The following is a 20,959-nucleotide window of genomic DNA, read 5'->3' as shown; positions in this document are numbered from 1 at the left end:
AATAGCAAACCAACCCAAAACTGCCGTTTTCTATGAAAATAAAAGAGTCTTCAAATGTGTACAGTCCAAACAATTCTAAGAAATAACATGTCAACCGGACTGTTGTCATAATATCTGGGTATATTTTCTGCTGCAGAAGGCAATATGGAGATCCGAAGCAGCGCCAACTACATTTGGAACATAAAAGATATTCTGGGCCAAGGAGCTACAGGAGCTGTTTACAAGGGAAGAAACAAGGTGATTAAAAAAATGCAGTTATAGTTATTTTTGTCGTCTTGTTGCTCTGATGGACTCTCGATCGATCGAGTTACAGCTGTGTTTTGATGCTGCTTTCTCTTTCAATCGAATCGTTCTAGAAAACTGGCGATACGTTTGCAGTGAAGATTTCCAATCAGCTAGGAATGATGAGACCCGTTGAGGTACGAAGGAGAGAGTTTGAAGTCCTCAACAAGCTGAATCATGAAAACATCGTCAAGTTATATGCAAGTGAAACAGAGGTAAGCCTCGAACTAATTAGCCATAACATTTAAATTGTCGATGCGTTTCATTATCTTAAAGCGCTGAAGCATCTGTGGAAAATATTACAAAGAGAGCAGCAATTGTTTCTTTCGACTGGTTGTTTTATTCAGTTCGATATTATGCGATGTGCACCCTCGATCTGCAATGTTTATATTGCAATTGCAGTTGGTTTGGAAGGGTCGAACTATACAAGGAAATACGAGACTTCCTTTCGAATAGCAACATTGCGAATGATTTTAATTTAAATATTTAATTTCCAACACGAAATTTATACAGGCGTAAAATAAATTCATGCATGAACTTCACTGTTTTTACTGTGGGAAGAGTTAAAGAAGGTAACTGCTTTGACTACGATTAAAAGCAATAACATCATTACCCATAAAATTCCCTTATAAGTCTCGATGAACTACAATCGCACTGCAGCTGAAATCGGATCGCATTGCCCATAAGCGAAAGTACTTTTGTTTACGTATACGTCAAAGAAGTCTTTACATTGATCGGCTTTCGGGGATTCCCCTTACATAATAATTAACCAATGATCGAGATCACAGACATCACGTGATTTCCAAGAAAAAAGGATTTAGTCTGTATTTAGATAGGTTGTCTGAAAGGCTAACTTTGATGTTAGACAACGGGTTCAAAAAACTTTCTTCCTTGTGAATGTTGGTGGCTTTTCAGATGAAGAACATTTTCCTTGTTTGACAATCTTCGTGGGAATCCAAGGAACTAGCTAAGTATAGTAACCAGGAAGACGGATAACCTCAAGGGTCATCAATAACTTGGCATGGCTAAATTAAACAATAGAGATCAACAGATTATTTGAATCATAATTTACATTATCAGTGTCAGTTTTCATGGCAACTTTATCTATTGTGGACTCTCCCTCATCCGCAGATTGCACTAATTAATCAATCTGTTAGATTAAGTCTGAATTTTGACCTGAGAATCTTAATATATTGTCATTTCCGTAACACGAGTATGGCTGAAATTTTTGTAATTCCTTTATAAGAGTGTGTTTTAGACTTCACCAAAAATGGCAAAGATTTGACTAATCTGGTTAAAATCTTACATTTATATTCAGAATCTATAGACTATTGGAACATGGTTTTAAGACTATTATTGTGTTAGGTTTTCAAATAACTCTGCCAGGCTGTTTATGTTACAACTAAACCGTTACAGTTGAACAGTTTGCATTGTCTAATCTGCATGTGAATTATTATAAATTGAGATTTTAATTTGCATGTCTGTTATGTTAGAACTAAACTGTTACAGTTGACAGTTCGCATTGTCTCCTGCTTAATTACATGCAGATGGCCCAGACACTATACAAATTTCAATCTTTTTAGTTTACATGACCTTCTACTGTTTGTGGTCTTGCACGATTGTGACATCCATTAAATTTAAGACAATTTGAAAAACATTCAAATAAAACTGGCTTTCCTTATGTTTGTCCTGTCTTGTTTAAATGTCTCTTTAATTTGCTCCCGAAGCTATTATAAAACTAAATTAAAGAAAGCATAACTCTCCTAAATGGCTCCAGGAATACATAGACATTATAACAATACAGGACCAACATACTTGGTAAGACATTTTTTAAACTCCTTTTCAAATGTAGCATTTAGAAAAAATGTACTCTCATACATTCATTTGTCTTAAGTAAATTTAACAGTTGTCATTATCAGGCAACACTGTATGCAGTCTAGGTTGTCTGTGGTCTTAGTTAATATTTTCAATTTATTACAATGGTGCTTAATTGATGAACTAAAGATATATAATGGCTGTTTTCACACTAGAAGAGGTTAAGACAGACAAACCATCTAGATGGACAAGTCGTCTGATGATTTACTCATCTAGTGTGAATTTAAAACGGCTTTTAGACGACTTGTGTGTCTTGACAACCAAGTCGTTGTCTTCCTAGACAGCCAAATCGACAGACAAATACAGACAACTTGTACATCCAAAATCATGTCCGTCCCGTTTTCACACTAAAACGATTTGATTGTCTCAGACGATTGAAATCATTCTTCAGTCTGAACTTACTAGGCAAAAGTTATTCTGGACTGGGTGAAAATAACAATGAACTAACGTCTCAGAATCTTGAGTGACAACAAAAATAATTTTAAGCCTAGCAAAGCTAGTAGTAGTAGGCATCCATCAAACCCGGAGGATCTCTAGTGTGAAAACAGCCAATATTATGTTTCAAACCCATGGTATATATCTTTTTTCACAGCTCAGGTCACAGAATGAAATCATTGTCATGGAGTTGTGTTCTGGAGGAAGCCTGTTTACCTTGCTTGAAAATCCTGCCAATGCTTATGGCTTCTTAGAGGATGACTTTAAACAAGTCGTCAAAGATGTTGGTGAGCATCACACACAGTGTAATAAATCTTTACCCAACAGCTGTCATCAAACACAGCCCTATACTAACTGTGGAGACAGTGTGATCTGAGTGTCTTACTGACCCTATGCTGAAGGGGTTTATTTAACATAGTTATCAACTTTTTTGAAAAAAAAAAAACATTTTTGCAGCTGGGAAGTTGTGCTCATGCAGGGACCTTGGCTCCAACAGAATTGATCTTCAGGGGGTTCAACTCCATGGTGTTGTTCACCACGTAGTGAATTAGCTTGTTGTGCGTTATAAGTGTCAGCCATTTTGTCTTGTCCCTCCCACCTCGCCAGGTAGGTATCCTTTACACCACTCTGTGGTGTGACCATGCTGGGCTGTGGTCTGGGCTGTGGTCTGGTTGCTGGCATATCACAACCAGTTCCCTCAAGTACTCAGGGAGATGGTTGGTCCCAGCCCAGCATAAACTGCCAACTCTGATCTAGTGAGTAGCTGTTTAAGCCTTGCCTTTATGACCAGGACTCAAGATTGCAGAAGGTTTCGGATGTAATATTTGCCTTTGTTTATTAGCTGCAGGAATGAAGCACTTACGGGAACAAGGCATGGTCCATAGAGACCTCAAGCCAGGAAACATCATGAGAGTGGCAAAAGTTGATGGAAGGTACGAGCAAACAAAGATCAAAACATCGTGTTTTAAATATGTTTCAAACCAAACTTTTAAGGTTTGAACAAGCATTCCTTTCAGTAATGACTTCCACTTTTCACATGAAATGAAGTGTTTTATTCGTGCATCTAGCCCCACTGTTTGAAAGGTCGATTTTTACTGCTGTGCATTTGCAGGATAGTGATCATTTATTATGCATTTTGTTTCGATTGAGAAGATATATCAAACACTCGAGACAGTGTTTCATCAGCTATCCAGACACCTCAAATTTCATCAAAAATACTCCGCTGCGCATCATATTTTCAACCCTCTTCTCGGTGTTTGGATATGCCAGTATCCCAATGAAACACTGTCTCTTGTGTTTGATTACTTGTTAGTTAATAATAATATTAATATTTTTGACAGCTTTGTTTACAAATTAACCGACTTTGGAGCAGCAAGAGAACTGGAAGCTCATGAAGGATTTATGTCTGTCTATGGTACTGAAGAATATTTGGTAAGTCAAATACTGCAATTATTTAAATGTGACAAATACATTGATGTAATGTATATGAAATGATTCATATATGAACTGCGGATGTATATGAAATTTCACTCCTCTCACGGGAAAATATGAACTCACAATTGACCTCGCTCCCAATGTGTGGCTTCAATAGCTCAGTTGGTAGAGCATCGCACCGGTATCGCGGAGGTCACGGGTTCGAATCCCGTTGAAGCCCTGAATTTTTTTTTTCAGGATTCTTTATTCCAATTGCTTAAATTGGAAATTCACTGCGACGATCATTTATCACTTTCGTGACAAATACATTGTTGACCCTTGAACAGTTTCAAGCTTTTTTGGCACCTGCTGATTCATCACACAATTATTTTGTGATGAATGCATGGTTGTTTTACCAATAATGATATGCTCTGATCAATTACTTTTACTGAGAGTAGATAATTATAACATAATGTGATTCACAGCATCCAGATCTCTATGAGAGAGGTGTACTGAGGAAGCATGGCAACAAGGCTTTTGGTGCAATGGTGAGTTAATTCCTTCTTGTCATGATGTGTTACAGTTTAACCTCTTCTAGCCTGTTCCAGGCATTCGGTTAGTTGGGAAGCGGCACGACGAATGAGGCGAGGGGACTAAGGCGCTTGTTTTCCTCCCCGCCCCTATTTTTCTTTTCACTCGCCGTTTTTCGCGCTTCCCAACTAACCAAACGCCTGGAACAGGCTAAACCTCTTCACAATAGCCTGATTGCGGGGGAGAATAAGAGTTAAATGTTTAGGTCCATACGTGGTTGGGATCAACCATCCTGGTTGCTATAGAGAACAGCCACTTCTTTTTTTTTTTTTTTTTTTTTTTTTTAAATGCAACTTTATTATTACACACAATGCTAATTACATAGGTACTACTACATTTACAAAAAATACATACTTTTCAAACAACACTTTCAAAAGGAAAAAATAATTGTTAATTATAAGGGTAACTAATTATAACTACTTCTAAAACTACAATTCTTACTCACAATACAACACTGAATTATGCTAATTACATTAATACTAATAGCTTGCAATACAAAACACTATTCACGCCACGTTACTTACTTACATACTACAAACTACAGGCTGTCACACTATGCTGTCACGCTACCGATGATGAGATAAATTTTTAACTATGTAAAAAATCTTTCCACTTAAAATTAAAATGACCGAGTTTATTTTCACGTAAGGCGATATACTTTTCGAGGTCTATTTTTTCTCGCACGTAGACGACAAAATCCGCAAATTGATATTTTTTGTCATTTTTAGCGCAGATGAACAGAAAAAACTTGCCTATGAGTATAAGGTGGTTGATGGTTTGAAGCGAAGATGAGCCTTTTAAGACGCCATATAATATTTCGTTTTCTGACAAGGCCGTCACACTATGCTCTTTGCATTGTGAGCGGAACCACTCGGTAAATTCGTTCCAGAAAGATACAGCCACTGAACAGTGCACAAATAAATGAGAGATAGATTGCTCTGTATCTGGGCAAAAAGGACAAGTAGGTGAATCGATAATTTGCATTTTGTAGAGAAGACTATTGGTGTTAAGAATATTATGTATTAATTTGAACTGAAACACAGATAGTTTGACTTCTTTTGTTACAGCAAAGGGAAGTGAGTATACTTTGCGGCGTTGCGATGGATCAAAACCACACTTGATGAGTCTTTTTTCTGCCGTAACTGGAGGGAGATTTTTTTCCATTAATCAGCAGATGATATATGATTTTACACGTTAGGTTTTCTATAGTTGGCGTCGAGGAGGAGAGGTTTTCGGTTTGCGGCTGTTTTAAAAGCTTTTTCCAAGCACTTGGTATTGCAGATAAAAGCCCATAGTATTGTAGAAAGTTGCAGTTTATATGGAATTTTTGTTGGAAGGACTGAAAAGAAAGAAAAGATTTTTTTTGTTCATCTACGAGACTGGATACGTTTTTTATGCCACCGTGGTGCCAGTTTTGGAAGAAAACTGACTTTTTGTTTATTTTTATAAACTGATTATTCCATATAATTTGCTTTAATACATCGCTTTTCGTCTTAGGTACGTTATTAGATAACTCTTGCCAGTAAGTTATTACATCATTGTAAAATTTCGGAAGCGATTTATCTAAATTTAGGCGTTTGATATCGTAGTTGCACTCGAAAATTAGTGTGCCACCTACGCTTGATAGCAGTGAAATTGGTATAGCTTTCCACGGTGCGTCATCTGTAGAACATAAGCGCTTTACCCAACATAGTTTTAGAGCTTTATCGAATACCGTGAAGTCAGTCATATTAAGACCTCCTTCTTCTTTGCATTTAATGATCGTAGATTTTTTTATTTTAGGCTGCTTATACTTCCAAATGAAGTTGAAAATAATTTTGTTGACCTCTTCTGTAAAGCCATTAGGGGTGTCCAGCACGCTGCAAACAAACGTGAGCTTCGACAGCGCAAGTGTTTTGACTATATTAATTTTGCCATAAACAGAAATGTCAGCAGCCACTTCTTTAAATATCCTTCCCCCCCAGAAGGTGTTTTGATTTGAACCCTCCTCATACCCTTCAGAAATTTCATTTAGGCTTCAAATATACTTTTCTGAAAAACGTCTGACCTGTGAGACTCCCAGCCCCAAATCACATTGCTTGGTTCTAACTATTACAGTGCTCACAAAAATGGACTTAATTAGCCTGTTAATTTGTGTTTTAGGTTGACTTGTGGAGTATTGGTGTTACTTTTTACCATATTGCTACTGGACAGTTACCATTCAGGCCATATGGAGGACGACAGAACAGAGACACAATGTATGTAAATCACACTGGTCAGATAATTAGAGTGGACAAAAGTTGATATAGCAAATTAAAAAAAAAAATGTCAGAAAAATGAAGAACATAAAGACATTTATTTTGATTGTGCTTCACCAACTCTTCTGCCATAAGACTTCCTAGATAAAAAATTCAGCCTATGCTTGATACTAACATTGCTATGAGTCGTAGCTGAGTGAAAACTTTCTTCATCACCAGGCCAACTTTAGTGGCAGCCCAAGCAACAAAACTTGTGATATATTTTTAAAACTGGAATGAAACCAATGTGGTGCGAAGTGGGCTGAATTTTACATCTTGTCTATGGTTGTTTGAGATCCAAGTGGTAACAATTTTATGTCCCTACTTTCAGGCACCTAATTACGTCAAAGAAGAGGTCTGGAATGATCTCTGGTGTCCAAAAGAGTGAAGGAGAAGACATTGAATGGAGTGATAAGCTTCCAGAACACACCCGTCTGTCACAGTAAGTGTGGCCAAGTTGCTAATTATGTAGTAGTTTAAAATAAATTTCAGGTCAAACAATTTTGAACTAGTTTGATTTGTTTAAAATCGTTTTGACCTGAATTTCATTCTTAACTACAACATACATGGAGGGGTGACAAATGGTCCTTCAAAAAATATGCATCCTGCAGAATTTTAGGCAAATTCCATTGATCTCACTGTTTCCTACTACTGGGTGTTATCTCAGAAGATAAGGGGAACTGTTATGGAAACCTGGACTTTTGAGATGGTAATTAAGTGGGGGGAAAACTTTAGGCAAACTTTAATTTCCTTTAATACTGGAAGAAGGAGAAAACAGAACTACTGACTCTCTGCCCCCCTCCCCCCTTCCCCGCCCCCTCCTCCCTGCCACCCACCCCTAGCTATATATATATAACTAATGTGGCAATATGGATTCAGCCATTTGTGGATTTTGTACAAACATGATTTCCTGGATTTTATTTTCAGAGGACTGAAAGACCTCCTGACTCCTGTATTAGCTGGGATATTGGAATCTGAACCATCCAATGCAATGTCATTTGAAGAATTCTTTGCCAGGATCCAGGACATATTATCAAGAAAGGTTTAACATACTGAATTTAAATTAAACTTCTATACCATCCAATATTATTTTGTTCTGCAAAGAAATCATTATTAAGAAAAATCTACTTCACTTAAGTTCATAAATGTGGGATTTGAGTAAATGTTTGTACCTTAAACCAAGGAAGGTCATTGGAAATTCCTAGGGGAAGGTTGGGACAGGGAGAAAGTCAAAGAAACCAATAGGAAAGCATGAAGCTGAACTAGAATTTCCAGAGAGCTAGGGGCCAGTTTCAATCAAGAACCATTAAAGGTGGAAAATTTTGAATATTTTCTGAAACAAAACAATCAATGAAAGAAATTTAAAAGCTAAGGGCTTAAGCTTTTTAACAATTATATAGAAATTCATTTCAAAAATGTCATTGACAATGTTTGATTTCAGCTCAGTCTTTAATTTTATTCTTCCATTGTGCTTTATAAATCATAATATTACTTTTCAGGTCATTGATGTCTATTCGGTGCACTCAGCGTCTTTTCACAAGATCTATATCAAACAAGACGAAACGTGAGTTAAAATCATAATCCTTTGGTACTCTGTGGCATAAACTGGCAATCAAAACCAACAACGTCTCTTTGTCACTGACTGGTTAACCATTTTTCCTCAATTAAGCACCCCACCCCCTTACTCCAGCACCCCTCGTTGAGTAAGGGCCTTATTGAATCATTAAATCAAACATACAAACCCACCCTGGTATGAACCAGGCATAAGTCATTGTGAACTGTGTTCTTGGGCAAGAAACTTTACTCTCAAAGTATATATCTCTCTCTTCCCAGGTGTATAAATAGGTTCTTACTAGTGAATTAAATTCTGGGGCCAGGATGTCATGGAGTGGGGGTGGGGGGGGGTATAACCCTGCAATGGACAAAATGTCCTATCCAGGAAAGGAGTTAAAATACTCTTGGACACTACATGCTACAAAAACCGGCACAGGGTTTAAGTCTGATATATAGTCTAGTAGGATTGAATGCAGACTTCCCCTACCAACCCTAAGCTTCGGTTCAAGTACATTTGTGAGCTTCTAAAATTTCATTCTAAGCAGTTTTATTAAGTGTGTTCTTTTAACAAAACAGGTTTGCAAAGTTCCAGGAGCTCATAGCTGTACAGACAGGAGTGAGTGCTGCACAGCAGAAGTTGTTTTTTAAGTATGACGAGTTCAGGCCAGATCCCATGGCTCCTTCTTCATCATATCCCAACACTTCTGTAAGTACTTGTCTCAGGGGGTCGATGTCAATTGGGGCTTTGCCCTGTTTCTGCCTCCTGTTGCATGGTTTTTTGTTTCTTTTTTTTTTTCTTGTTATTAATTTTTTTTTCTCGTAAATGTAAATTTGTGCGACAATTAAGAAAATAAACTAAACTAAAGTGCTTTACTAAGTTTACAACAAAAGAACTTTTTTATGTCAGCTCCATGTAGTCCTCCAATTCCTTCTCTCCTTCCTTTAACTTTCCTTCCTTCCTTCCTTCCCTCTCGTTTTTCTTTCCTTCCTTCTTTCCTTCCTTATTTCCTTCCTTCCTCCCTCCCTCCCTTTTTCCTTCCTTTCTTCCTTCCTTTCTTGATTAAATGATCACATATTAATAATTCATTGTCTCTTTTGTTCATTTATTTATTCATCTAATATATTTGCATAATTCAATAATAACACATTTTTTTTTTCATCCAACCACCCATTTTTTTTTTCACCCACTCACCCACTCACTCATTTGTTTTGTTCATTAATATTTATGTATTTGTTACTTTATTTATTTTCATCCCTCATTCTTTTATTTATCTTTTTGTTCAATTACGTTTTAATTTATTATTTAAATTTCAGGATGACAACCTTATGGTGATGGTTGGAGGAGAATACATGTCTCCAGAAAGACTATTCCTTCACAAAATCCGTAAGAATCTTTTTGTCCTGCCAATAAAAAAGTTATTAATATTTATTTCACAAGATGTGGTTGTGATTGTTGAACTGTGTTGGTTCAAATGACAAACCTTAGTAGAGATTCAGATCATCTGTTAAATACCTTTTATTAATTAATTCATTTCAAGTTACAACATAATGACACATCTTAGACTTTTTTGTCTATTGTAAGTTGAATTGTGCTTTTATTTTGTGTGACAATGTTTTTTCCAGGAAATATCTCTTGTCGCTGCAGCTTCAGGTAGCAAATAATTACCATGGGCATTTATATTAAGTGCATAGTACCTCTTTGAATTAATTTGAATGCTTAAGTAGTTCAAATCATGTATTGTTTATTTATTGCTTCATTTCTTCAAGTCTTTATTTTATGTTATTTCTTTGTAGTTTTCTGGATAAACTTGTACACCTAATAACCTTGGAATGAGCTGACTTGTGAAATGTGATGTTGTGTTTGCTTTGCAGCCAAACTTCCCAAGATGCCAGAGGAATACACTTGTGAAGCTGATTCAGCCATTGCAAAGGTGCTTTTTTACATACTTACACAAGTATTTGTTAATTCTTATAATAAGATAGCTTAGATGTACAACTTAGAAGTGATTTAAGTGAGATAATTGTAAAAAAAATTAGTTCTGATATAGGTTAATGTTATCCCTTTTTCATGCAGTAGGACACATAACTTACAGCTCTTGTAAACTGGTCCTCTAGGGGGGAAGCCTAGAGCCAAGTGGCCCATACTTTTGGAGCTTATGCCAGTTTCTATTAGCATTAAGCGCAGGGTCCGAAATTGCGCCTTCCTGGTCGCCAATGCGACTAAATATTTAGAGCTGGCGACCAGAATTTCACAACTGATCGCCCGCTGGCGACTAAGATGCTTTGTAAGAGTATTCAGAGAAATTGATTAACGATAAAATTCGGAGCCGTTTTTTAACAATTTATTGACTCACTTTTTATCTTGGCGATGTCCTTGAAATAACAGTGAAGTAAATTTCTACCTACATAATGTATAAACTCCTCAACAGCTCAGCCAACAGCTGCGATCAACACGATTCGAACATTGCGAGCCGCCATGTTGTTTATCTCAGCGGTTTTCCCTACGACGTTATTGCGGGCGCGCCGAGCAATGTGCTTTCGCTACGACGTTCCACGAACGCAACATGTTCTTGTTGTCACTGTGTTGAATGAAAAACTACCTGTCGAAATATGTCAGAAAGTTGGTGGAAATGATGTTTTTTCCCGGTGTTTTTTATATTTAAGAGCGGAATGTTTGAGTAAGACTGTAAAGTATTTTCCATTTAAATGTTAGAGAGTTAACATTCGATAAAGAAGACTTCTTAAGACTCTACTTTAATATAGGCAAGTACAGCATTTCTTTGAGTGGTTACGGTCTGTAGAACTGGCTTTCATATCGTCGTTGTTTTGTGGTTTAATTAAGCTGTTTTTGAGTATATTAATGGCCAAAAATACACTGTAGAAGAACAAGTGTTTCATCTTTAAGTGTAAAAGGAAAGTCAATCGAAAAAATTGGCGACCAGAAATTGCCATGTGGCGACTAAAACTTTCGGTCCGGTCGCCAGCTGGCGCCGATGTAAAAAAGTTAATTTCGGACCCTGAAGCGGCTAGGAATATTTCTACTCCCCCCTGAATGGGATTCTAGTCCATCGCAGGGTATCCCCCCAGCATTATGTCGCTGGTACCCATTATACACCTGGGTGGAGAGAGGCACTATGCTCAAGAGTAAAGTGTCTTGCCCAAGATCACAACACAATGACCCTGGCCAGGCCTCGAACCCGGACTGCTCCATCCGGAGTCTGGCGCACCAACCATAAGGCCACTGCGCCTTCCTTAAACTGGTCCTCTACTGTTGCTTTTTACTGCTGCTATTCTGGGGGCTTGGGGCATCATTCCTGTTTTTTTGCCCTATTCTCTTGAAGAGAGTGAGACCTTGCAAGACCTGCTACCCAACCCTTTTCATGGACTGTTCCTAGTTAATCCAATTACCATAACTTATGCAAGGGTCACAAGTATCTGTTATGGCTCGTTGTGCAATTACAGTCTGTTGATCAAGTGACGTTATTCCTGTACACTGAAATGAAATGGCTGGGTCAGTAGTGCAATGCAGGGCTTTCAAAATGTTTGGAAGTAGGCATCAGCAACTGGAAGAAAAGGCGGCTGTGATAATGCTGAGCTTGCCGAGTTTGTTGCAAGCTGATTGTTGTGACCAGAGTGACATATAATCATTCGACAAGTGCCAGTGGAACTCTGGTGGTCACCAGCGTTGGGTTCAAGCCAGGCTTGAACATTATGTATTGCGTTCTTGGGCAAGACAGGGCTTCCCATAATACTGTTTAAAGTAGGCAGCTGCCCTTGTGCAGCACCCGTCCAAGAGCAATATAAGAACCTGAAAAACATCTCCCCTAAATAGGGAGCATGTGCTGAATAAATTTTAGCCAGCAATTCACAAAACAATACCCACCAGATCTCCAGCGGGTAGGAGTCTTATTGAAAGCCCTACAAGACACTTGTTTACAATAATTTCTCTCACCAGTAGTGTAAACAGGTATCAGCACAACTGGACGAAAGTGAAAAAAAGGGGGAACATTGACATGCTAAGATGCTTAATTATTGCTATATATAAAATGTAATTATGTGGAGTCCCAATTTTTTTAACCTCCAAGAGAAATAAATATTGGCTCAAAAAATCAGGTAGTTTGAAGAATCAAGAATTAAAAAATTATTACAGTGTTCAACAGAGTAAAGGGAAACTGCTTTTGGTTCGAGTTATTGGGAGGTTCAAAAAATTGAGGTTTGAAGAAATAGTTAGCCTGCAAAGCAGGCATATTGAGCCAGCGTATTTGAGCCAAGCCATCTGAGCTGTCTTTCCTGATCCTTCAAAGAATTTAATAAAACCTTTTTTACAATTTTCAATCTATAGATGATGGCAAATCGTGCATATTGCTGCAAGTATGCTGTCCAACAATACTTCAGAGCAACAAAAGCTATGCTGGTGACAATCGAAAGCATCTTGTGAGTGAACAGTGTTCAATTCCATACTTTAAACTTGATGTGTGAAAATACTTACTAGGAAAGTGCGTATATATACACAGTCATGCATGTATTTGAAACTTTTCAGATAATGTTTATAAAACTGTTACAATATTCAATGATAGCATGCATAATTGGAGCTATTAGTCACTAATGATACAGGGATGTTGCTAAGGGCCTGCTGCCGGCTAATTTCACCGGCTGAAAGAGAACTTATATTTGGCTGAAATTTCACATGAAAACAAAGACTTAGGCAAACTTTTAGAGCTGCCAAGGCCAGAAAAGCCAGCTGGGCTTGTTGATGAGCCGGCTGTGTTTTCTTAGCTACATCCCTGATGATATATTTTTAGCCTACATGTTTATTAAAGTTCAAATGTTGTTCATAATGCATCTCGATGTTTTCCAGTCTTACTATCATGGTTCCTTTTGGTTAATATTAATTACCTCTTTGAGGCTTCTCCTTTGATTTTAAGATAATAAATTGCATACATGCTGCAAATAATGGCTTGTTTAATATGTATCATGATATATAGCAGTAACTGGAAGTGCATAGAGGAGCAATTGTCTGTGCTGTTTTCTAAATTTCATTCATCCTGGATGGTGGTTTTCTCTTTCCTTTTTTCCCGTTACTAATTTGCTTTATTGTTTGCTGTAGGTTTATTGACTGCAGTTTCTTACCATGCAAGAACTTTGATCCAACTTTATTGTTTTGCAGGAAAAATCTCAAAAAAGATATGATGTTGTATGTATCTTTTTGCAAGCAAATTGAATCAGACTGGACAGCCCTCCAGCAAGTTTCTGAAGTGTCCTGTAACAGGTAGGCTGTCTTTCATGAAATCTTTAAATAGTAGAGGGTGGTGTTCCTAAAGTCAAAGTTCCACTATTGGACACCTCAGGACTGTAGTAGACACTTACAGTCATGTGGAAGGTGGAGTTGTTTGTTGCATGTAGGAAAGTGGCAGATTTACGCAAACCTGACAATTCCACTTTCCACAGTTGTCAAATTTTAACTCAGGTCAGTTGAAACGGAATCCTTCAGAAAGTTATCAAAACGGTCAAAAAGGTTGTCAACAATTAATCCAAAATTGTTGTTTGGTGGCGATGGTTATGGCATACAGCACTGTAAGAGTTTATAATAACTATAGGAATAGATTTAAATAAATTCCTTTCATTGTAAAAACTTTCTTTGACATCAAAATTTTTTCCCCAAACTAGTTATTTAACACAGTTATTGAACCTGTTGTTTTAAATAACAAAATCTATTTTGAACAATTCAGAAATTAAAAACATTGTTTATTCCATATTTTAGTTGTCTAGAAAACAGGCTAAGACCTGCTCCAAACATATCAAGGCTTCAATAAGCTCAGTTGGTAGAGAAACACACCAGTATCGCAAAGGTCATCAATTTCAAGGCTTCAGTGGGATCCCATGACATGGCATCCCATTGAAGCCTTTTTTTTTCTAAAAGTAAAGGCAACTGCTTATAATAAATAACTTGTACATTCACTTCATTCACTTCAAAACCGGCTATGATTAGATATAAACACCTCCAGGATCATTTTTTATAGAATTAGTGCATTAATATAAATGTGATTTGTTACAAATATATGACTATGTCCATTATTTTTTAAGCTTAAACCAAATTCTATACACAACATCTCATTCTGTATTGCATTTTTTGTGTTTCTGATACCCAAGTCAAAGTCATCTGATCTGGGTATTTGAAGCTCTCTTATCAAAGATAACTGAGCCACAAGGTAGGTTGATGTTTTCATTCTTGTATTAACAGTGTGTATAAAGATTATTGTTTTTAATAAGAAAAAAAATGTTTTAAAAAAGACTTAAGATAGATTTCTAGCCAGAGACTGAAGTAGATTACAGCTAGAACATTTTCAAAACAATAAAGTACGGTCAGAAATCATGATTTCTTAAACCTGAGCCAAAGCTGGAAGTTACAATTGGGGAGTTTGAGAAAAAAGGTAGTGTCTTGAGAGGAAAGCAAATTCAAGGTAAACGACTTTGGTTTGAGTTGATGTGAGGTTTGAGAAATCAGGATTCTAAGTTGTATTATTGCTGTTTTCAGTGATATGCGAACTCTGAGATTTAATCCTTAACAAACAGTTTCTGCTTTTTGCTGCTGTCAATCATCTTAGCGGCCCTCTCAGAAAACAGAAGTTCACTTCAACCGGGTCAAAAGGTCATGTCCCTCGATTGAGATTGGTAGATTTCAATCCATTTTGTCTGTTTCTGTTTTTCATGGTTCATTTGCTGTCGCCATAATTACGATTGATGGCAGCGAAAAACACAATCAGTAGTTGGATTTTTGAATTTCAGAGTTCACACATAACTGAAAACCACAAGATGCAAATGAATGGTAGACTTATAATTTTCAGTTTTAGCATTTTATATTTTTTATACATTTTATGTTGAGGTGTTAAATTGCAATTTCTAGATATTTTCTCATTCTTGTTTTATGTTACTTATGTTTTCCTTATTTATTGTTTCTTTTTTTTAGATGAACTGCAAGTGATTTGGGATGAAGTCCAAGATATCAAAAAGTGGACAGACAGCAAAAGACAAAGTGAAGCAGAGGTTGGATTGAACTTTCAGAATATTTTACGAGGAAATGTACTTTTGTTTCCCAAGCTGAAAATTTAACGCTTTACAGTATACACTGTATTATTGATTTGGTGACACATGAAGACAATAATATAAGAGACCTTTAGATCGATCTTAGTATGAGAGTGGCTACAGGAACTAAATTAACTGGCAGTAGTATAATGATAATGATAATGATAATAAATTTATATAGCGCATTTTTCATATATATATGTTCAAATGCGCTGTACACATACTGTAATTTACTACACATGGCCAGACCACAACACCGGGAGCTTCGTGCCCTACTCTTTGCGAATAATGTGTGGGTTCTTTAACGTCCCCTGTTATAAGACTGAAGATACAGGAGACAGGACCTACGGTTTATCGTCCTTTTCCGAGAAGACTAGAATGTCTAACCATTTGCAGATGTAATTACAAAGGCAGCACATTCTCCTCAGTTATTTTAAGACCCTGAGTGTTGGTCCGGTCTGGGGTTCGAACCCACGACCTCCCGCACAGCAGTCCGGCGCTCTACCAACTGAGCTAACCAGTATCAGAGTGTGAACTCAAGTGTCTTTGGCAATTTTACTTCCTCAGTCACTTTTTCAGTCTTCAGTCTTTAAAGTTAAAGCTACTCTGTACATGTAGCATTATAAACAGTACCACAATAATTTTCATTTGAGTGGTTACATACTAGGGATTTATCCATAGATGTAAAAGTTAGAACCACCTTGTACAGCATAATAAACAGTACTACATGAAAGTGCCGTATTTTCTCAATTAACCACCCCAGACGTTAATTTCAAACTAAGCCTGGTGTACCCGCTGTTTATTTGACTCCTGCAGTTTATTCGAGCCCAGTGTTCAGGGTTTTTATTCATTAATTTTGACAAACATGTATCTGACTAGTAATATACCTACAGCTTATTTTTTATTATACCTCAAATATATACCTGAGGGGGGGCTATTTTCAACTCCACCTTGGAGACCCGGCGTTTATTCAGTACCCAGAATTCAATCGAGAAAATATGGTACTGCTCAATATCTTTCATTTAATTGGCCACACCCTAAGGTTTAAGGTAAGGTAAGGAAACTTTATTTTACCAGGGTGGCCCATTCAGCAACGAGGCTGGTATCCATTGGGGCCCTGGGACGATAAAACTATGTACAATATAAAAATGTTAAGAATATAAAAATTTGAACAAAATATTTATATAAAGCTTTAAAAAGCATTAAAACTAAATCTAAAGAAAACAAACTCTAAAAAATAACATTTACAAATAAAAATGCCTTTTTATCATACTTTTAAAATTATTTAAGGACGGCACACTTTTAACATTGGTGGGTAATGAATTGTAGTATTTTGTTCCTGTGTACTTAAAAGTTTTCTTGCCCATGTTGCGTTCGGGCTTTGGTGGGTGTAGGTCGTTACTCCTCCTAGTTGCGTGTTCGTGCAGAGCCCTGTTTCTTGTAAAAAACTTGTTAAAACAAATTCAAACATTTCAAACTGATGGGCTAAGGATGTACATGTGATTTCCTTTTACAGTTGCGTAAGACAAATGAGGGACTTGACAGGTTCAGGAGTCTGATTTCTGATGTGATAGAGACAGACAGATTTTACACTTTCTTGGAAACCTTCAGGAAGGATGCAGAGGATCCGTACTTGTAAGTTATGTAATGCCATAGACTAAAATAATTTTTAAGCGATGACGTGTAACTGATGACGTCATAGCTTTAATGCAGGCAGCCGATCGACCGGATCCGTTTAGCTCAATCGAACAGAAATCAAGTTTAACTTAATAACAAGAAATCGCCGCGTAGAACACAAAAGCAAAATACTCCCGTGCAGTTAGAATGGAACTTAACTATGTATAAGCGAAAGAGACTAAATTTTATATGATTTTTTTTTTTTTTTTTTTTTTTATATGATGGGATCTATTAGCTTTTGTAGACAGAAATTTCGAATTCTTAGAAAATACAGGGCCGCTGTGAGCAAGAGACCGTTTGACCTTTTTCGCAGCTTAAATTAGCTAGCTCCCGCGTATCGTATGTCATTTATCGCAAGTCACGCTATAATATAACGTAATCTTTGTTGAGACAACATAGGGAAATCTAAAAAAAAAATAAAATATAAAATAAAATATTACTGTTGTACAATTGAGCAAATCTACGAAGAAAATGTATTTTTAACTTTGCATCCTTGAGCTGTGAATTCATAACAACTGTATTTATTTGAATTCCATCAGATCCTAACTATGCTACAATCACTAACATTGCTTCTTAGGTTTAAAAAATGTAAGCTACAAAATTTCCTCAAAATTATGTAAGACCCCTTGTGAAACGTCATCGCTTCTGCATGTATTGCATGCCATTTATTAGAACTGTTTGGATTTTCACGGTGGGCACAAAGTGACCCAAAAAACACTCACCTTCATTCATCTTTTTTGTTTTTGATATCGGCTACCTGAAATTCTGCATAAATATAGAACTCGTCATTCTGAAAAATTGTATGTTTTTTTGTTTGTTTTGTTTTTCAAATTTCGAATTTTTGGGCACGAAAATGACATCACAAAGTTGGTGCCAAAATTATTTTTAATTAATATGGAACATTTTATGATAGTTAGGACTGACATAGTTCTGCTATAAATAATCTTTATTATATTCTGATCACTATAATTTATATCTTCTCCTTTTTGTTTAGTTTTAATGTGGTGTCAACATATGCAACAAACATTGAAGAGATTTACCAGAGCTTTAGAAAAGACAAACATCATACCAGCCAAAACAGAAGTAAGTCCTGCCAGTGTAAACTTTATTATGTGATATAATATCCTGTGGTGATGTTACAATGCTATGAAAACATTTTGCTTGGCATATAATTTCTAGCCTGTGAGCACCTACAGACTAATTATTTTTGCCTCTAATGTTTCTAACACGTTACAAAACCAGGTTTTAATTTGGGATGTATGGTGGTGTCATGTCTTGTGGCCTATGAATTGAGAGCTCTTGGTTCAAACCCAGCTGGCCAGAGTTGTTTTGATTTCTTGTGCAAGACTAGTTTACTCTCGCACTGCCTTTCTCTACCCCCCAGAGCATAAATCTTTCTAGGGTACTGGCAAATTGTGATGTAACATCCAGGGGCAGGTAAAGGTTAAGTCTGCCTTTGTGCCAAGTGGCCTATCAGGCCAGCTCAGAACTTATCCCAGTTTCAGTACCATGAAGTGACTAGAAGTATTTCTACTCCCCCTAAATGGGGTGCTAGTCCATCGCATGATTACCCCCTCCCTCCCCCTGCATTAAATTCTGTGGTACCATTTATACACCTGGGTGGAGAGGGGCACTGTGAGAGTAAAGTGTCTTGCCCAAGAACACAACACAGTGACCCCAGCCAGGGCTCAAACCCGGGCCACTCAATCTAGATTAAACCGGGATTCCAATGTGCTAACCATCAGGCCACTGCACCTCCCATCTAGGGGAGAGTATAAATATTTCTAGTTGCTTTATGTGACCGAAACCAGAATACATGTAAGCTCCTGTAGTGGTGAGTCATATGGGATGTCCAATCCTTAGGAACTGAGTTTAAGTTTTACCTTTCTTATAATGTTAATTGATTTTATTTTCCTTAGGATTGTCGTATGCTGATGAACAGAGACACATCTTTGACAGGAAGAAGATAGTATCCCTGTGCAATAAAATCACTGAAGTAACTGATGAGTCTTTGGGGAAAAGAAGTGAATTACATGGACAGCTTGTTCAGTGGCTCAAGTAATTCATATTTATTAATAAATTCTTTATTTATAACATGACTCGGACTGCAGATCAGGAGAAATTGGGGGAAATATTTTTTAGTGTCAGGGTAAAGTCATGAAGTTTAGTATGTAGCTGGTCAGGAAAAGTGTCAATTTTTCTTGTCAAAGTCAGGGAAAAGGGGAGGAATTTTTGCAGGTTTTGATGAGTCTTCTTGGTAATAACTGTTTGACAGTATTATGGTCAGAAAGGACTCAAACACAGTCCCATCCAGTTGTCCAGGAGAAGTAGATTCTCCTGTCACTTTTCATTTTCAATTGCCAACTGGGGGCAAGCTGTCTGCTACAGACTAAGTCGTGTTTTAACACAAAAAAGTAAACTTAGACAAGCATGTATAACTGCCTCGGGCAAGCAAAGTTGGACAGTTGCCTGTCCAAAGGACATGATGGTGTACTGGTAATTCCAGTTTTATTAATTTTGACCCTGGATGATCAGAAAATTGGTTTCTGCAAAATTCAAAGCATAAATTGGCTCCCTTTTATTTGAGTGCAGAGGACAGTGCAGCTACAAAGGCCCTGTACGTATTGCACGCCTATTAACCAAGTTAATTTAATTTGGCTTTTGCAGCGAAGTGAACCGATGTTATGATGAGGCTGAGAATTTTCACACTACATTTGTGGGTCAGACTCAAGCCAAGGATGCTTATCTTCTTGCTTTGCAAACGGTAAGTCTGATAACTGTATCCATGGTGTTCTGACTTTAGGTCTCTGGATGAAACCGATGTGTGTTACCATTCAAATGAAGGCTTTTGAACAGTGCTGGTACTGTTTATTACGCTGTACAACGCTTAACTTTTAAGTCTTAGTTGATGAATCTCTGGTGTGTGACCATTCAAATGAAAGCTATTGAGAAGTACTTTCATGTGGAACTGTTTATTATGCTGTACAAGGTGGTACTAACGTTTAAGTCTGTGGATGAAACCCTAGTGTGTGACCATTCATATGAAAGCTTTAGAGCAGTACTTTCATGTGGTACTGTTTATTATGCTGCGCGACGTGGTTCTAATATTTAAGTCTGGATGAATCCCTGGTGTGTGACCATTCAAATGAAAGCTATTGAGCAGTACTTTCATGTGGTTTTAACTTTTAAGTCTGTGGATGAAACCCTAGTGTGCTTCTGTTGAGCAGTACTTCATGTTGTACTTTACAAAGTGTCAGTCTAGCCTTAACATCCGGGTGAAACCCTTATTCAAAGATGCTGCATCATTCATAATTGTAATTGTATGGCTTAGAGATTAGAACATTCTTTGTGTGTTTGTTTTAGGTTCAAGAAGAGTGCAAAGAGAAATCCAAGAAGATAGTCCAGAAGCTTCAAAAAGTTATCACTTCTTCAAGCTCTGTTCCGGAAAGAACAGATCCAGGTCCTATCACTGAGAACGGACACACTGACCCAGTGATCAATGGAGTCACCATGAACCAACTCGGAAATGAGTATGCATCAAGGATTTTGTAACATTCAAATTAAGTCTACAAATAAAGTAGTTGGTCTTTTTGGAGGCCGGCGCTTAAACTAGGGCTACGTTATTTTTGCGTAAATTAAAAGTGGCTCTGACAATTTTCTAACAGAAATTTTTTTTTTTAAAAAAAAAAAAAATTTCCTTAAAAAAAAAAAAAAATTTTTAAATTTTAGGCAGAAAAATTTTGACGTCTTAGTGACTCCAATTTGTTTATTAG

The 20,959-nt window shown here is 37.0% G+C and overlaps 1 protein-coding gene across 2 annotated transcripts in view; it reads left to right on the top strand.

Annotated features, from left to right (window-relative positions):
- The window catches only part of LOC144628292 (serine/threonine-protein kinase TBK1-like), a 28,712-nt gene that overhangs the window by 4,024 nt on the left and 3,729 nt on the right, over window positions 1-20,959 (top strand). For both annotated transcript variants that reach the window (XM_078486373.1, XM_078486374.1), the window contains 22 exons: window positions 140-237; window positions 357-497; window positions 2,750-2,879; window positions 3,434-3,524; window positions 3,933-4,023; window positions 4,491-4,553; window positions 6,739-6,833; window positions 7,204-7,314; window positions 7,800-7,914; window positions 8,372-8,436; window positions 9,003-9,132; window positions 9,741-9,810; window positions 10,299-10,357; window positions 12,769-12,860; window positions 13,594-13,695; window positions 14,577-14,635; window positions 15,394-15,470; window positions 17,026-17,144; window positions 18,181-18,269; window positions 19,106-19,244; window positions 19,854-19,950; window positions 20,550-20,716. In XM_078486373.1, the coding sequence (XP_078342499.1) occupies window positions 145-237; window positions 357-497; window positions 2,750-2,879; window positions 3,434-3,524; window positions 3,933-4,023; window positions 4,491-4,553; window positions 6,739-6,833; window positions 7,204-7,314; window positions 7,800-7,914; window positions 8,372-8,436; window positions 9,003-9,132; window positions 9,741-9,810; window positions 10,299-10,357; window positions 12,769-12,860; window positions 13,594-13,695; window positions 14,577-14,635; window positions 15,394-15,470; window positions 17,026-17,144; window positions 18,181-18,269; window positions 19,106-19,244; window positions 19,854-19,950; window positions 20,550-20,716 (2,195 nt within the window). In that variant the 5' untranslated portion in view covers window positions 140-144. The remainder of the gene's footprint in view (window positions 1-139; window positions 238-356; window positions 498-2,749; window positions 2,880-3,433; window positions 3,525-3,932; window positions 4,024-4,490; window positions 4,554-6,738; window positions 6,834-7,203; window positions 7,315-7,799; window positions 7,915-8,371; window positions 8,437-9,002; window positions 9,133-9,740; window positions 9,811-10,298; window positions 10,358-12,768; window positions 12,861-13,593; window positions 13,696-14,576; window positions 14,636-15,393; window positions 15,471-17,025; window positions 17,145-18,180; window positions 18,270-19,105; window positions 19,245-19,853; window positions 19,951-20,549; window positions 20,717-20,959) is intronic.

Source organism: Oculina patagonica, chromosome 10 (genome assembly GCF_052425735.1).
Source record: "Oculina patagonica isolate OP01 chromosome 10, crgOcupat, whole genome shotgun sequence".
NCBI classification, from domain to species: Eukaryota; Metazoa; Cnidaria; class Anthozoa; order Scleractinia; family Oculinidae; genus Oculina; species Oculina patagonica.
The sequence above is the reverse complement of the archived record's forward strand: the minus strand, read 5'-3'. Positions and strand labels throughout refer to the sequence as shown.